We start from the raw sequence: 15,633 nt of genomic DNA on the forward strand, positions 1-15,633 counted from the left end.
TCTTTCTGGGGCTTTGCCTGAGCCACCACAAGTGAGCACTTCAAAAATGAAGATGTGGTTATGGACTGCTGCGTTAGTGGAAAGATTTCTGACGGCAATGCATTAGGTCACAAATCTCTCCTATCTTACACAATCAGTTGTTGCACAGTCAGGAGGACTGTTGCAAATTAAAAGACTTTTGTCTATGATGCTCACTCAGTATTTTTGTTGTCATATTTTATTCATGACTGTTTTTTATAGGAAACTTTACTTTCTTCCTGTTTAGCACAATCATCCCCCATCTTGTTTTCATTTATCACTTACTATCTATTTATAGGTAACCATGCTCAAAGATGGCTGTGCAGGCTAAGTCTGGGTCTACACAGATCGTGCACCCACTAACTTCTGGTAAGCAGATGCTCTTATCTCGTGATAAATGTGACAAAAAGGCAGCTACAGCTCCTTCAAAAGAGGAAAGCTACCTTAAACAAACTCAAAACACTGCAGCCACCCATACAGGCAGGGGAGCTGACAAAGTTACCTGTTGCTCTGCAGCACAAAAAACACACTCTGCAGCTCTTCAAGCAGCTCTCTTTAATTTTGTACCTGAGCTCCTGACAGCCTTTAAAACACTCACGCAAATGGCACTCAATGAAGTACAGCACTGTGCCAATAATTGCTCTCCTGTCAAGGGGAAGGGACAGCCTGAGAAAGCACCTTGAACTGCCAAGTGCTGTAAAGCAGGATGTTCAAAGCTCAGTTCCTGAAGGCTCTGGAAAACTTCCACTGTGTGTCTACCTCGTCCACTTACACCTGAGAAGCCTGTCCCAATGTGAACTGGACACGGGCAGTGGGCTGGGTGCAGGTACCCTGCATTTCAGGCTGCTGTGCTCTGTGGTGCAGCTTTAGGAGAAGGGGCAGTCAGGCTTGAAGATGTGACTCCTCATCTCCACCAGGCAGCGGAGCCCATCCCCATTCCACATGTGTCAGCTGAGGTCAGAATGGTGTTTAAGGTGACACAGGTGGACAACAACCAAGCTGAAAACTGAACTCCTTGTCCTGTTGCTCATGCCTGTGAAACAGCCTGCTGCAGAACAGCTCTTCCCTTAAAAAGCAAACAGCCCCACGCTGACTCCTGGCACGACGGGAAGGTTCTTGGGAGGAAGGGTCGGCTCCCCACTGCAGATCAGGTTGATTACTCCAATAACAATCAGGACTATATTACTTTGAAATAGACTGATACTTTCAGCACTAATTGCATAATTTCTCCTGCATTTTAATGCAAAAATATGTAATTACTGAATATTTACATAATTAATGTAACACACACTGCAGCGTTTTAAATGCCAAGCACCTACAACACAATTCTTGCAACCTTGAGCTGGAAATAATTTTTTTTTTTTTTTTAAGCAAGAAAAGCTTAAAACTTAGGAATTAAACATCTTAACAAAGCCCCTCAGATACACTTGGTCTCCACCACAACCAGCTATCCTCTTCACCCCTCAATCCAAAACCCAAGAGGAACAAAAGCCACGTACTGTGTGCTGTGAGGGAAGTCGAGCAAGTGCGTCATGGTGACAAAAGGGTGGCTCAGAGTTTCAATGGGTGTTATCCTCTTATCTGCATCTATTGTCAACATCTTCTTTAACAGATCTATGAACTCCCGCCGGTCTGCCTTTTCCACCAACATATCGCTTCCTTCCAAATCCGTTGTCATGTTCACCTGGAGGAGAAGGGACAGGAGTGAGTGCCCAAGGGGAAGAGCAGATGGTCAGGTCTCCAGCAAACTGTGTTTACTCCTCGTTGGAGCACATGCCCTGCGAGTCTCCCTGTCTGAAGGAGTAGCTGCTGAAGGGCCATGCCAGGCTCCGTGGTGGCCACTCATCTGGCTTGTGCATGTCACATCTCCAGACAGACTGTTAAGTGTTCAGCTCGCCTGGGTCAGTGGCTAATGAAACACTTAGTCACCCTCCACTGAAGATGAACAGCTTCCATGTGGTAGCAGGCAAGCCTCTGATAATCAGAGAATTTATCATATACTGTGCCATCAGATACTTATCTATGCGCCCTATGAGCAAAGAATGTATAAAATCCATAAAAATTGTCAGCAGGTTTATGAGAAATATCCCATTCATGTATCAGGCACCAGGAAAAAAAGATGTGTTACATTATTTCATATATTATCCAGTCTCCTCTGATTGCATTCCTCCATTCCTGCATGTTCACATGTTTACCTGCTACAATGCCTAGACTTTGCTAGCACAAACTCCACTTTGGTGCTAGTGTTGGGCCAGTTTTGCACACTGGTTTGTTTGTCAGCACAAACTCCCATCACAGGAGTGGTGATGCTGGGATTAGCTCTCACAACAACATGGAAGTGACACAGTGAATTAGTGCTTCTCATTCTTCCCCAGCCAGCCACATTTTACAGCGAGCACACTCTTCTGTGCTCACGATGAATATTTCCACCGTCTCCCTTTAACAAATGGAAATATTAAAGCGCAGAGTACTAAGTGACTTGCCAGGGGTCATACAGAAGAGCACTGGAGAGACAAGAGAAAATGCAGGATTTCAACACTCAGAGACGTGCCTTAGCCACTTTCCAAGGCTGCTTTACTACAGCACACACACCCCTGCGTGCAGTCACTGCTACAAAGCAGCACGTAACAGCTAATTTGGGAGGCATAATCCTGGTATTTTTCAGGAGCTGGCTCAAGAATAGGATACACAGAGAACTTCTACAATTCCCTTTTGCTAGCGTTGCTGGAAAGCATGTGAACAGTCTTGCTGGTTACTCACCAATGCTCTTACCTGTGCCATATCATCCAAACAGTTGAAAATATACTTTCTTGCTTCCTTTGACTTAATCCCCGTCTCTGCCTCATGATCATCTGGCGTCTGCTCAAAACAGGACACAGGCATTGACCAACACTGCCCTGCAACCAGCTGGAGATTATGTGTCACTTCCCATGGGGGCTTCATCCTATCCTCATCAGGGACCATCGTGTCTCTCTTGCCTGACTAGACACCACTTACGTGATCTCCACCACGGTTATGTGACATCTTTTATGTCACGAGGTGATTTATCTCTTCTGTTTCACTTCTGAGGGTCCTCCCAACTATGGTGGGTCTCTGACATCCATCCTGGTGTGAGGTGCAGCATTCCATCCCACCCAGAAGCCCACTGGCCTCTCTCCGTGGGGACATCATGCAGCCAAACAAACTGGTACAGGACACTCAGGGCCCACCTGCTTTACTAGAGGTCTTGGTTATAGAATTAAAGTGCTTGCCTTATTTTCCACTCCCCACAACGAGTTAGATATTAGAGCAAAGTCTGCCCACTACACACCAATTCATTGACTACTTCGAGGGAGATTTCCAGGTCAACTCTGGACTTAAATTTCCAACTTCAAAATGCCAAGCAGGTGTATTATAGGCCCCAAATTTTAGGGATGGCAGTTTGACCTTGGGCAGTACCCATCCCTATGTCTGTACTGCACTGCAAAAACCAGAAACTTAGGCTCTGAGGTGACCTGAATGTCTGTGCCCTTCCAACCAACAACTGCAAGGCAAAAGAAACAAGGGAATGTCTTCCTACCTTCAGCCTCCACAAGGGATACGGTGAGTCTGTATCCCTGTTGAAAAACCTCGTAGTCTTTGTCCCTGCACTTAACAAATACTCTGCTGGTAAGCCCTGCGTCTGCGAAATGTAGCGAATCTGTAAGAGAAGGATGAGAGGTCACTCTTCGTCCTGTGAAGATCTCTGGAGGTCTTCCTTGAAGGAATGCAGAAGGCATTTGAACCGACAGAACAGACAGAAAAAGAAGATGTGGCACGTAGAAAGACTTCACCCCAAATAACTCAGGGCAAGGTACGAGAAGAAGAGAATTTCTGCATGGAATTCCCTCCATTTATCACCTACACCCTTAGACTGTACTCCCACAAGCCCTAAGGATGAAAAGAGTAAAGTCCCTAAGTTTTTAAAGGTCAAAGAGAAGGACGCACACAGTTATTCCAATGGGATGTCTCAACACTTTGTACCTTCTCTTCTCCGGGAAGTCATCTCAGCAATTTGATATTTGCTCTCTAACTTCCGCCTGTCTCCTTCCACCCGAGCACACTGCCTATCCTAGGAGCAGTCAGAAGTTCCAAACAGAGGATTATAAAGTGACTGCCTTTGAACTAAGGTGAAATACACACTCAAAGCAAGTGACGCCCTCATGGTATGGAAAGGACTCGTCTCTACTGACTACATGACGTTATTTGGGTTGCATCCACGAGCATGACCTCACTGGCACCCACACAGCTAAAAGATACTCTATTTGTGTTTCCAGGATCCCAAACTTTTATTTATTTATAAAGGAGAAGGGGCCTGTGATTACACAATTAAAGGCAGATGTCACACATGCCTGAGGTGCCACACAAAACCTTAACTTTGCCACCTCCTGGCTCCTTAATGGCCTCATTCTGCAAAATTGCTGCACACTCTGCAAAACTACTAAAACAGTCACCTACTCCAGAAAACTCTAGGGAAGAATGGAAAGTGTTTTTAAGAGGAGAAACAGAGAAGGATAGAAACATTAAATAAATAAAGGCATAAAAAAAAGCAGCCACGGTTTCAATCACTTCCAAGCACTCAGGTCCAGTTCAGAGTGCAAGGCTTGCTCAGCTCTGCAGCTCCTTAGGTCCATCAGGGCTCACACACCTGAGAGGCACCAGGAGGCTGCCTGCAGCCCAGTGCCAGTGCTGCAGCCAGGGACCAGGATCAGCCCCTACCCCTTTCCCAGCTCCCCAGGAGCCCCTGTCACACTTTACCAGAGGAAGCTTTGTGCTGGGCAGCTAAGCTGGCCAGTAAGGTATGGTGATTTCTTTTTCAGCTGCGTGTTTTATGGCTTTTGGGGTGCAACAGAGAAGAGAAAGAAATCCACTCTTCAATGCTTGGTATGTGATTTCCAAACACTTGTGAGTTTCTCAGCTACATCTGATTTCCTTTAGAGTCACGAATAGCCCTGCTCATTGCTGCAAGTTATTTCCCATGCCAAATTTTACCTTTAGAGCTCTGATTAAAAAAAATACTAGTTTCAAAAGAAAAGTCAAGAAAACATTTCAGTATGTGAAAAACTTACTTATTATCTTGCCTTTTTTTTTTTTTTTCTTTCTTAAAAAATTTATTTCCTAAAAGAAAAAAGACCCTTTTCAGGCTGCATTTGCAGACAGCTAAGATCAGCCTGAAGAATACTATGGGAATGCAAAGTATTCTACAGGCCTGGCTCTAGCTGCCACTGAATTATTGGTTTTAGGACTACAAAAAGAGCATAAAAGCCTATAGGGAGAAAAGGAACGACAGCTTATATTAACTGGAAACCTACATCAGTGCCAACGTTCTCCCTGTCATTGCTTTTAATACACACTCTCATAAAAGGGGTTATGAAATGCAGCCGAGTTCGTGCAGTTTCTTCTAACAAATAAGGCTTTATACAGCACTTGCTGCTACAGCAGAGAACGAGTGCCTGCTCTGCTCAGTGAGGAGAGACATGTACAGAGCTCCCCAGTCAATGGCAGCCTTGACTCTCCATTGAGATTTCACTCTCAAAGGCAGCCAGATCTTAAAAGGCAGCATACCAAGCTGCACACTGGTGACCTGCAATAAATACCCAGGTGCATAATGGCAATGGTGACTTGGGAGAGCGAGAAACACAGACCCACCATTAGCAAAAGTGAAAAAGTTGGCACCTGTTCACGCTGACAAGAGAAGGGAAAACGACTTGTGCACTTACCAGCACCCAGGGCTATATCCACACCCACCTGATCGTACTCTGAAGCTCCTGGGTACAAGGGCCAGCCCAAGAACAGCTCTGCAATGACACATCCCAATGACCACATATCGATTGCTTCACAGAAGGGTAAACCGAGGATGATTTCAGGGGCTCTGTGGAGGAAGAGGTCAGAAAACATCAGCAAGGGGAGCAGAACCACTCAGCTGGTGCCCATCGTGACACTCAGAGAGCTGCTGCCAACAAGTGTCACTGCCGACAGAGCTGAGGGACACACTGGCCACTGGCACAGCGCTTGCTAACCAAACATTAGTCGGTGAATGTTTATCCTTCTTCTATTTATTTAAATCAAGAATATAATATAAATCAATACTTATTTATCACAGTACAGAAGAGCACTGTGGCCATATACAGCCCAGAGACAGCCCTATGTCTGGCAGCATTTTGTAAAGGAGAGAACTACCACTGCTTTCATCCAGCAAATGGGAATATGAAGGCACCCAACAAAGGCCCCCACTCGAGGCTCTCAGGCCCAGCTCGCTGTCCTGTGAGCTGCACAGATCCCCTGCAGTGAAGCATCCTCTGTTCACACAGCTCTGTGGGTTCACAAACAGCCAGACATTAAATAATCATTACAGAACTGGTATAAAAGGATTACTGACTTTTGAAACAAATGGCTGTAACAAAAAAACAGAGAAATAATGTAATTAGATCTATTAGACCTAAGCCTTTTCCTCAGGAGGAAGTAGCCAAGAAGCCTTCCTTTCCTAGTCTATCCCAGGCAACTGATTAGATTTCCTTTTCCCTGTCAGCCCAAAGAGCCAAAATGCAGCAGCTCTCTGGCTATGCATTTATTGCTGGCTCCAGAAGATGCCACCAAAGCACCTCTGCTCCCTTCTCCTCTAGGGGGAATCTGTCCCACTGCCTTGGGGTGGTAGGAATACTTCTCCACTGACGTTGAAAAGGTCTGCAGGATGAGGTTAGATGAACTTGCTCAGCTCCAGTGGCCTATGTGTCCCAAACATTCTGTGTTTCAAAAATTTCTGTGTGAAAGAACCAGAAATGTTTTCCAAATACTGAAAACCTTATACACACAAACACCTCCCTTACTTATCCCACATCTGCCTAGATGTCCACATGCAGTTATGTGACACAGTTTGTATTTATACAAGGATCTCATAAGGCTTCTCTCCTGTTCTTCTTGCAACACTTCTAAAGCTCCAGCTTCTGGTTTCATGGGATGTACAGCAGGAAGAGTAACTTACTGTCCCATACTCTTCTAACTATAAAGGAAAGAAAAATGCAGAAGACAGATAAAAGAAACACACACTGCTTTAAAACTTCCATAATTTTAAATATAGCCTTGGGATTTCTCAGGCCCTCATACATATTTTGGGAATGCCTGGGGTTTGCTATTGAGCAAATTAAGTGCCACCATCCAAAGCTCGAAATAGGACCCATGGTTCCCAGTTCCTCATCTGTCATCAGGATAAGATCTGACACTAGTGAGATCATACTAAGGATTACCAATTGCAGTGGAAAATATTATGTTTTAATCACGCCATTACAAAGTCATGTCAAGACAAGGCTTTAGCCAAGAAATCAAGCAAAATGGTAATTTTTTTTCCAAAGAAGCAAAGACCCTGTAGCAAGAATACATGTTCTGTCTTCACTCCACAAACTCCCCCAGTTTTGGGGGGCATGTAATGATAAAACTCCCATACTACCCCTTCTTAAACCCGCAATGCAGAACATAAAAATCACAGGAAATTCTGGGATTTTTAAGTTGGAATTCTTTGTGCCATTCCCACAAAAAACCAAGTCAGAAACTTAAAAAGTGGCTACCTTTACCCCTTCTAGCTTCATCTGTGCTTGTCATTGTCATACCCTACTGCTTTTTAGCCCACTGTGACAAACTTTGTGTTCTAACAGCAATCTTTCCTCATGAAGAAGGGGTTAATTTTCCTCTTTTCCTCCCCATTCCGTCATCCCTGTCATCCCTACACACCACTCGACACCTAGACAAAATGCAGAGAGAAAAAGACAGCTATGGTGACCTGAATCTCATTACTATGTAAATCCTGCATTCAAAGCCATCTGCCTCTCCCTGCCTGCCTTCCACATTGTGAGCGAAATGTCCCTGGTCACTAATGAGAGCTCAGCCACCAATCGCCTGAACTTCAAATCCCTCCCACTAACTCAAGCCGAGGGGTGGACCACAGGGATATTCCCGACGTGATTTTGTGGGGAAAACTCCCTGTTCATAAAAAGCACTTGCTCTGCTGTCACACACAGCACACACCTCCTCTCCTCTCTCCCCACACTTACGCTGCCAACACCTTCAGACCCCTGCAAGAAGGGATGACCTAGAATTTCAGGTTCTGAAATCTCTTAATTATTTTTTTTTTCTCCCGAGTCTTTGGCTGTCCAGTGGGTTTTCCTGAAAGCTCCACTTTCTGGAGTGCAGTAATTAGGAGAGAATTTCTTTTTTACATGCAGAAGAAGTTTTCCATCTCTGTGATTGGGAAGAAAAGCACTAATCAACGTCCATATTATTTTGACACATAAAATACAACTAAGCAGAACACTGCTCATTCTATGAATTCTAACAATGGTGAGAGGCTGGATCTTGGGGCCTTATGTACACCACAGCCATCACTTGCTGTGGTTTTCTCCCAGTCTTCACATCGTAATTGCGATTTTTCCATGGAGAGGGAGTGGCCCTAAGATAAAAAGATCTTAATTAAGCAGTCATTAAGACACCTCAAGAACAACAGGTGGTGGACACCACACAGGCTTCCAGATTTTCAAGCAGCAGATACCTCCTGTTTGCCCTGTGAAAAAGGGAGCTGGAGTCACCAGGAGCAGTGCTCTGCCTGCTTGAGATGGCCAATGCCAAGCATTTTGGGGCAGGACGCTACGAGGTCTGTAACAAAAATAATCTGTTCAGTGATAAAATACCTCTGAACCTCTACTGCGGTGGACATTGTTCTTCTGCACATAGTATTTAACATGTGCAACTCCTCTCTTTCTCAACATAAGCATGTCAGTTTTTTAAGACAAGGTGAGATCTTGACTTCCATCACATGTTGTGGCAGCAAGTTCCACAGGCAACCTTCTGCTTTCAATAGCATCTTAGCTCTGCTGTTTAAAGCTTGATTTTCCTCCGTCAGGTTTAAATGTGTCACCTCTCATGTTCACACAGATTGGTCTAGAGGTGAAGATGGAAGTGACCGAATCACCTGTCCTTTAACACGAGCTGTTTTTATATCTCTGCCCTGTTCTCCCGTGTCTGCAGCAGCTTCTGGCTTCGCAGTGTACCATCCACTGGATGTTTCCATCCACTTCCACTGCCTGACCCTACAGCTCCTCTTCCCGACACAACTGCTTGGAGACAGGCTGAGCAGACCTAGAAAGAGTTAAACACAGGGATATTCCCCAGACTTATTTTACACTATTTGCAGAGTGGTTTCGCGTTCCAGTCTTCCCTAAGCTTAATATTTTGTTTGCTTTTGGAGTGACACGAGGCATTTCAGCAGATGTTTTATCTGGGAGATCCTCTGAGACGCACAGTCCTTTCTCCAGAGAAGCTGCAGTTAATTTAGGACATAGAATTATGCAGAAATAGTTCATTTTTTCTCTTCCGATGTTTACCGCCTTTCAGTACTGCACTGATCTGGCATAATGTTTTCTGTAATCTAGATCAAGTCCTTTAAATGCTCCTCACTCTTTTCTGCAGCCTAGCCTAAGCAAGTCTGTGTTATCTGCATGCTTTAACACTTCACTACTGGTCCAGCACTTTTTACAGACAATTAATACATTAAATAACTCTGGTCCTAAAATGTGCGTGCAGTCTACTCCACAACTGACCCTTGTTTTCCTAAAAGCACTCAGATTTAGCTCAGCAATAAAACTGGTGTAATTCTCTTTCCCACAGGGAAAGAAAACTGTTTCCATGACTTAAACAGTTCTTGTGTGGAATTTCTCCGTTCTACAGCTGCTAACACAGTGCCACAAGGGAAAATGCCCTATGAAAGTGTGCACATCCAAGTATTGCAATCATAAATCGGAAGGACAATTCAAACAGCAGCAGACCCTCCTGAACAGCACTGAGATCTTCAGCAGACCTCTCCATGACTGCACAGAGAAGTATTTTCTCTTCCAACAGTACAGGTTTTTTAACACAGACTCACCAAACCTTTTGATTGTGGTGAGGATCTTGTCTGACAGCACACAATGGAGGCAGCTACCAGACACCTCAATACATGCAAGAACATCCCCATTTCCCACCCATTTCCCAGCCCATTTCTTGGCCGTGCTTCTGCAACAGTCCTGGCACAGTAACTCCTGCCTCCAGTACAAGGCACACAGAAGGAAAGCAGAAGACTTTGCCCTCCTGTCCTTCCTCTCCCGTGAGCTGCCCTCGATGTCTTCCAACAAAAGGCACTCCCCTTCTGCATGCACAGGCACAACCTGTTCTACAGCTCGCACAGATCTCACCAGCACAGACCAAAGATTTAGAAACTACTTGCCACCAGCCTGGGAAAGACTGAAGAGCCCTGCCAAAAGCCTCTATCTCCAGGACAAAAGCAGCCATCCTCATTTCCCTACCCCTGTCTGACCAAATTACTTGCCTGGACAGCAAAGGCTGACCTGTTGCTTGGCTCAGCAGTGAGTCCAGTCAGTCCCCCATCCTTTGGAGCTCAGCTTGAATGTGCCTGTGTACACCAGAGAGCTGCTGGTGGCAGTGCCCCAGGGCTCCAGGGTCCCCGTGCTGGCAGCACCCGCAGATCCCCAGAGGCAGAAGTGCCATCTCATCATCTGCTTGCACCTCACACACGACCCCGTCCTGCTTTCAGGCCCGCTGCTGGCAGAGTATTTACTTTAGCAACCCTGCTTTGTGGCAGGGTAATTTCATTGTCTGGTGTTTCTGTCAGGAAAATTAATTACCAGTCTAGCTCACTGGCTTTTTCACCCACACATCACAGGACATTAAAAACAAATGCCAAAAAAATTCATTTCCACACACTCCGATTCAGAGAGCTGGGATATTTCTGAATTTTAAAACTTCCCTGCAAAGTGCCCTCCTCAGGGATAATTTACCACCTCTGGTAGGGTCCCATGGCCAAGCGTGATAGTCTCAGCAGAGTCCTTCATGGACAAGTGTACACATCAGACAGAAATATAACTCCAAACTTGATACTTGCTGGCACCTTGAGCAGAGTGTTCCCGCTTCCAGAAGAAGGCAGAGGGCAGCTGCAGGCAGTGCAGACGTCTCTGAGCTGGAACACACAGCTCCTGTCTTGCCCTGTGTGCTCATCTCACCTGCTAAAGCCTGAGCTCTGGAAGCAGCAGCTTTCACACCTCCACTCAGGAAGCGCTGGGCAGGGGCAGAGAGGCAGGAGCTGAGCTCCTCTGCCCAAGCAGGGATGCACCGACCAGCTGCACAGCCAGGGCTTCACCCCGCTCAGGGCTGGTGCTCTCCCATGCACTGATACCTCTCCTGAGGACAAGGAACTGCAGCCTTTGTGTGTCTGACAAAGAGGATTTTCTTCAAGTGATGGAGCTCTATCCTCCTCTCAGATGCAAGTTTTCTTTGGTATCTTTATGGACTCTTTCTCATACCTGCTCACTTGATCCTTTTGTATTTTGTAGAGGTGTTCATCTTTTATTGCCATGTACTGTAGAATGCAGAGTACCTTTAACTCTTAGGTAATGAAGGTGGAATGCAGAGAGAATCTTTTTTTTCGTTCCTCTGTACTTCTCAGACTCCAAATCATTTTTGAAGTGAAGGGATGTAAAAGGAGACAGGCTCATATTCTGGAAGTAAAAGGTTACAGTTGCTATTTCCCTCACCCCTACACCTCTCCACTCAAACAGACACCCAGAGGGGACATAGACATCAAATATGGATGATCCCCAGACTAAGGCCATCCTCTGCTTCAGGGCTGGGCATCTGCAGACTTTTGTGTATGTGAGAAAGACAGCCACCAGGGCCAGAGCTTAGCACACCTATGAGCCCCAGCAGCTCCTGCCTGCTCACTCCCCATCCCACGCAGTGGACAGGAGAGCAGCCCTAGGCTCCAACTCACGTCACTCAGCAGGGAAAGGCTGGGCTCACCCTCACTGCTGGACTTCTGCATTTCTCCTCCATCCCTGAGCAAGGAACAGCCCTGCAAGTCAAGACTCAGCCCAGAAAATGCCGGCTCACTATGCCTTTCAGATTCCAGCACAAGGCTCCAGCCATGGAGAGGTCAGTCAGCACAGGGTTATTCCTGAGGGAGGGAAAGGACCACAGAGGAATGCCACTCAATTGGCCACAGTGTACTGTTTGCCCACAAAGATGTATTGGTTTGAGTGATAAAGGACAGAGCCACTACAGGGCCTTCTAGCAGGCTCTGTATTTCACAGGTCCAAACAGGTACACCTGCTTTCTGGGAAGGACTGTGGGTATAACCAGAGCCATTTCCAGGGCTGTCAGGCCATCTCTACAACCACCACTAGAAGGGAGCTCCAGCACTGCACTGCTCACACTGCTCTTGCCCATCCCTCAAGATTAGTCTGCAACACTTCAAAAAATATCTGAATCAGCTCAAAAGACTGGAAGCTGGATTCACTCAGCCCTCGGTGACGGTTTATGTTACAGGACATAAATATAAACTGGAGAGCGGTAAGCAGTGAGGTACTGCAGGGGTGCATCCCAGCCTGGTCTCATTTAACATCTTTATCCCTGACTGAGGAGGAGGCCGAGTGCATTCTCACCCAGTTTATGGGTGATGCCACACTGGAGAGACCTGGCCATGCCATAGAGGGCAGGGCTGCCACCCCGAGGGACCTGGACAGGTGGGAGACATGGGCAGTGAGGGAAATACAGCCAGGAGAAATGCCAGGTCTGGCCCCTGGACAGATGAGCACTGGTGACAACTGGGGAGCCGCTCAGCTGGAATGGCCATGAGAACCTTGACTCGAAGGGCTGTGGGCTAGAAAGGAAGAGCCTGGCAGCAGCAGGACCAACAGCCTCCCTGGAACAGGGCCAGCAGACCAAACACTGTAGTGACCCACCTACAGCCACAGCTGGACCCCATGTCTGGTCTGGGGATCCCAGTGGGATAACCACGGTGTCTACGACAGCCGCCTGCCTCTCCTCCTCTGCCACATGGAGAAAATGGGGCCAGGCTCTTCCCTCAGGTGGGCAGCAGAAGGCAGAGATGACAGACAAACGGACACAGGAGAGGATCCCTCTGGGAATGGAGAAAACCATTCGTGTGCAGACTAATGAACCACCAGCACAGGCTGCCCTGAGGGACTCTGCAGTTCCTATCCTTGGAGGCTTTTAAGACCCAGCAAGACGAAGTCCTGACCTTGATCTCATGGCAGACTCTACCCCAACCATCAGGTGGGACTAAATGACCTCCCAGGGCCCCTGTCACCTGAACTTCTCTCACTCTATAAGGTCCAGTAACCATCCATGTCCCAATAGGAAGGTCACCAAGCTCCTCCTCCACACAAGCAAAATCCTGCACAGCTGGGAGTGCTTCCTGTGGTACAGGTGCATATCCCACGGTGTTTGAATCAAATTTACATACACACGAGTCTGTCTTTTAAAAACAGAGAGCAAGTTACACAACCTGAACTTGACTGGAGTAATTATCAACCAATCCTCGTGAGCCTCTCATTGCTAGCTAAGGGTATTTAATAGCAAATAACTCATAGAAACAGACTGGACTACCCTCCCCTGGCCACTGCTCATGTTCCACCAGGGTGCTTCCACCAGGGAAGGGTAAAAATACTCCAGAGGATGGTGTCAGAGATGGACAGGGCTAGCCTGAACCTCAGGGAAGTCACCCACTCCCTCCCTGCCCCAGTCCTGGGCCATCCAAGCAACGCCTGTGTCACTCCTGGCCAGCACTCAGCTAGCCTGGCTTAGAGACCTCCCATGGTGGAGCATCCATAAACTCTGCTGTGCCCCAAAGGGCCTCACCCCTCGTCATTTTAAGGAATAATACAACTGTGCATAGCTGACTTTGTGTCATGCTTAATTACCATTTGTTGTCAATCTGGCATCTATATAATACATATGGAAAACCATAATTTAATACATCTCACTTGACTTTGCTTATACCTGGCTTTCTGCCAGGCTGCACCTCCTCCCTCTCCTCACTCTGCCTCGGCCTCAACACATACTCAGTGCCTATAACCTCGTCTCTTTTTCTCTCTTGCTCACTGTGTCTGTCTCCTTTTCCTGCTCTCTTCCCACCCTTACTGTGGACATTCCACACAGGAACCCCCTGCCCCTGTGAAGGGAGTGCCCACCCTGCACCTGGAAACACAACCCTCTGCTGCAATGGGTTTGCATCCACTTTGGAAATCGGGGAGTCACAAGGACACATATCAAGCACTCCAACAGGATCCCCCTGCTCGCTGCCACCCCGCACACCAGGCTCTTGGAAAAAGCAATTTCCATAGGTTAATCCTGGAAGACTTTCAAGTAAACCACACTCACATATCAGGCGCTTGCCATCCCTATGCACCTTTCCTGGGATTAAGAAAGCTGGATTCAGGCATGAACAAAGCCTGGGTTTAAACGGGGAGGGAGGGGTGTCTGCTGGGAGGCTGGGCACCTCTCTGCTCTCCTCCATACATTGTACATACACACTTCATTTAGGTTAGGGCCTTAAAGAAAAACTCCTGCTCTCTTCAGCAAGAGCATGTGAGCAAATCAATGACTGAAGCCCAGAGCTGGAGAAGACAGTGCAGCTGTTTGTGGAAACAAGACAAAAGATTTAGAAACATTTGCTTTTTTCCTCCCCTCTCCCATGTCAGGCTGTTTACAGAAACCAAGGGATGAAATTTTGCAGACAAAACCACTGAGAGCAGCCTGTCAGTCTCGAAGGGAAGGAGAAAGGGAGGGAGAGGGAGGGGAGCGTAGGCTTCTTTCAGGATTATGGATCATTGCTAAATTGCTCTATCAATTATTAAACCCATCACTCAAAGCGCAGTAACCAAAATACAGCAGATAAAGCCTTTCTCATTCACTCTCTACCAGCTGCTCTCCTCCTCCTAAAGCCAGAGGGGAATGAAAATTCCCATAGTTTATATTTTATAAAGATCATTTTCCCTGTGCCTCGAAAATAAAAGGTTTTCCAGACAAGGTACAGTGGAACCAAGCCCGTGGCAGGAAGATATTAAAGGAGGAATTGCCCTTTTGACTAACAGACCTAAGGACTAAAACAAAATCTCTCCAATCAATATGATTTCTTAACACTGACAGGTTAAAACATTGGTCTGTGAATAAATGAAGAAGCAGGCCTCAGCCATCAATACCTGTTAGTTGCTGTTTGCTCTTTGCCACTGCTGCTGAACAGATCTGAGACCAACAGCAGGGTGGGCACGGTGCCAGGAAAGGACAGGACAAAGGGACACGAGGCACCTGGTCTGTGGAGAAGGAAACTGCGACCACGCATCCAGGGTGAGCCAGGAAGCCCTGAGCAGTGCTGAGAAGAAACCACACACAGGGGGTAAGCGGCTGGACAGGCTTCCATGAGGCTACCAGGGTCTGGATGGACCCAGTGATGCTGTGAGGTTTTAGCAGCACCACATGCACTTGCTGGAAGCATCCCCCATATGCATCATCCGAAGCAAACACATGCCTGAGTTCTGGCAAGGGCCTGACTGCAGCTCAGGTGAAACACGCACTCGTGTTTTGCTGAACCCGAATCCTCCAGCAAGTACTTGCTGTGTTGAGCTGGAAATGATAAAAGGCAAAAAAATGCTGGTAAGCCAAATACTGGAAAAGAGAGTCAGGCCCTGGGTTTGACCAAGAGCCTGCTCAGCTTGTCCCAGCCAAGCGTCTTTGTAGATCCCTGGAGGAAGCCCTGCT

General features: G+C 46.9%; 1 protein-coding gene across 2 annotated transcripts in view; it reads right to left on the reverse strand.

Annotated features, from left to right (window-relative positions):
* Positions 1–15,633, reverse strand: part of HIPK2 (homeodomain interacting protein kinase 2) — a 130,776-nt gene that overhangs the window by 28,696 nt on the left and 86,447 nt on the right. For both annotated transcript variants that reach the window (XM_066319776.1, XM_066319775.1), the window contains exons 3-6: positions 5,785–5,908; positions 3,578–3,697; positions 2,791–2,877; positions 1,518–1,702 (exon numbers count right to left, since the gene is read on the reverse strand). In XM_066319776.1, coding sequence (XP_066175873.1) covers positions 1,518–1,702; positions 2,791–2,877; positions 3,578–3,697; positions 5,785–5,908 — 516 coding nt within the window. The remainder of the gene's footprint in view (positions 1–1,517; positions 1,703–2,790; positions 2,878–3,577; positions 3,698–5,784; positions 5,909–15,633) is intronic.

This window comes from Sylvia atricapilla, chromosome 5 (genome assembly GCF_009819655.1).
Source record: "Sylvia atricapilla isolate bSylAtr1 chromosome 5, bSylAtr1.pri, whole genome shotgun sequence".
Lineage (NCBI taxonomy): Eukaryota > Metazoa > Chordata > Aves > Passeriformes > Sylviidae > Sylvia > Sylvia atricapilla.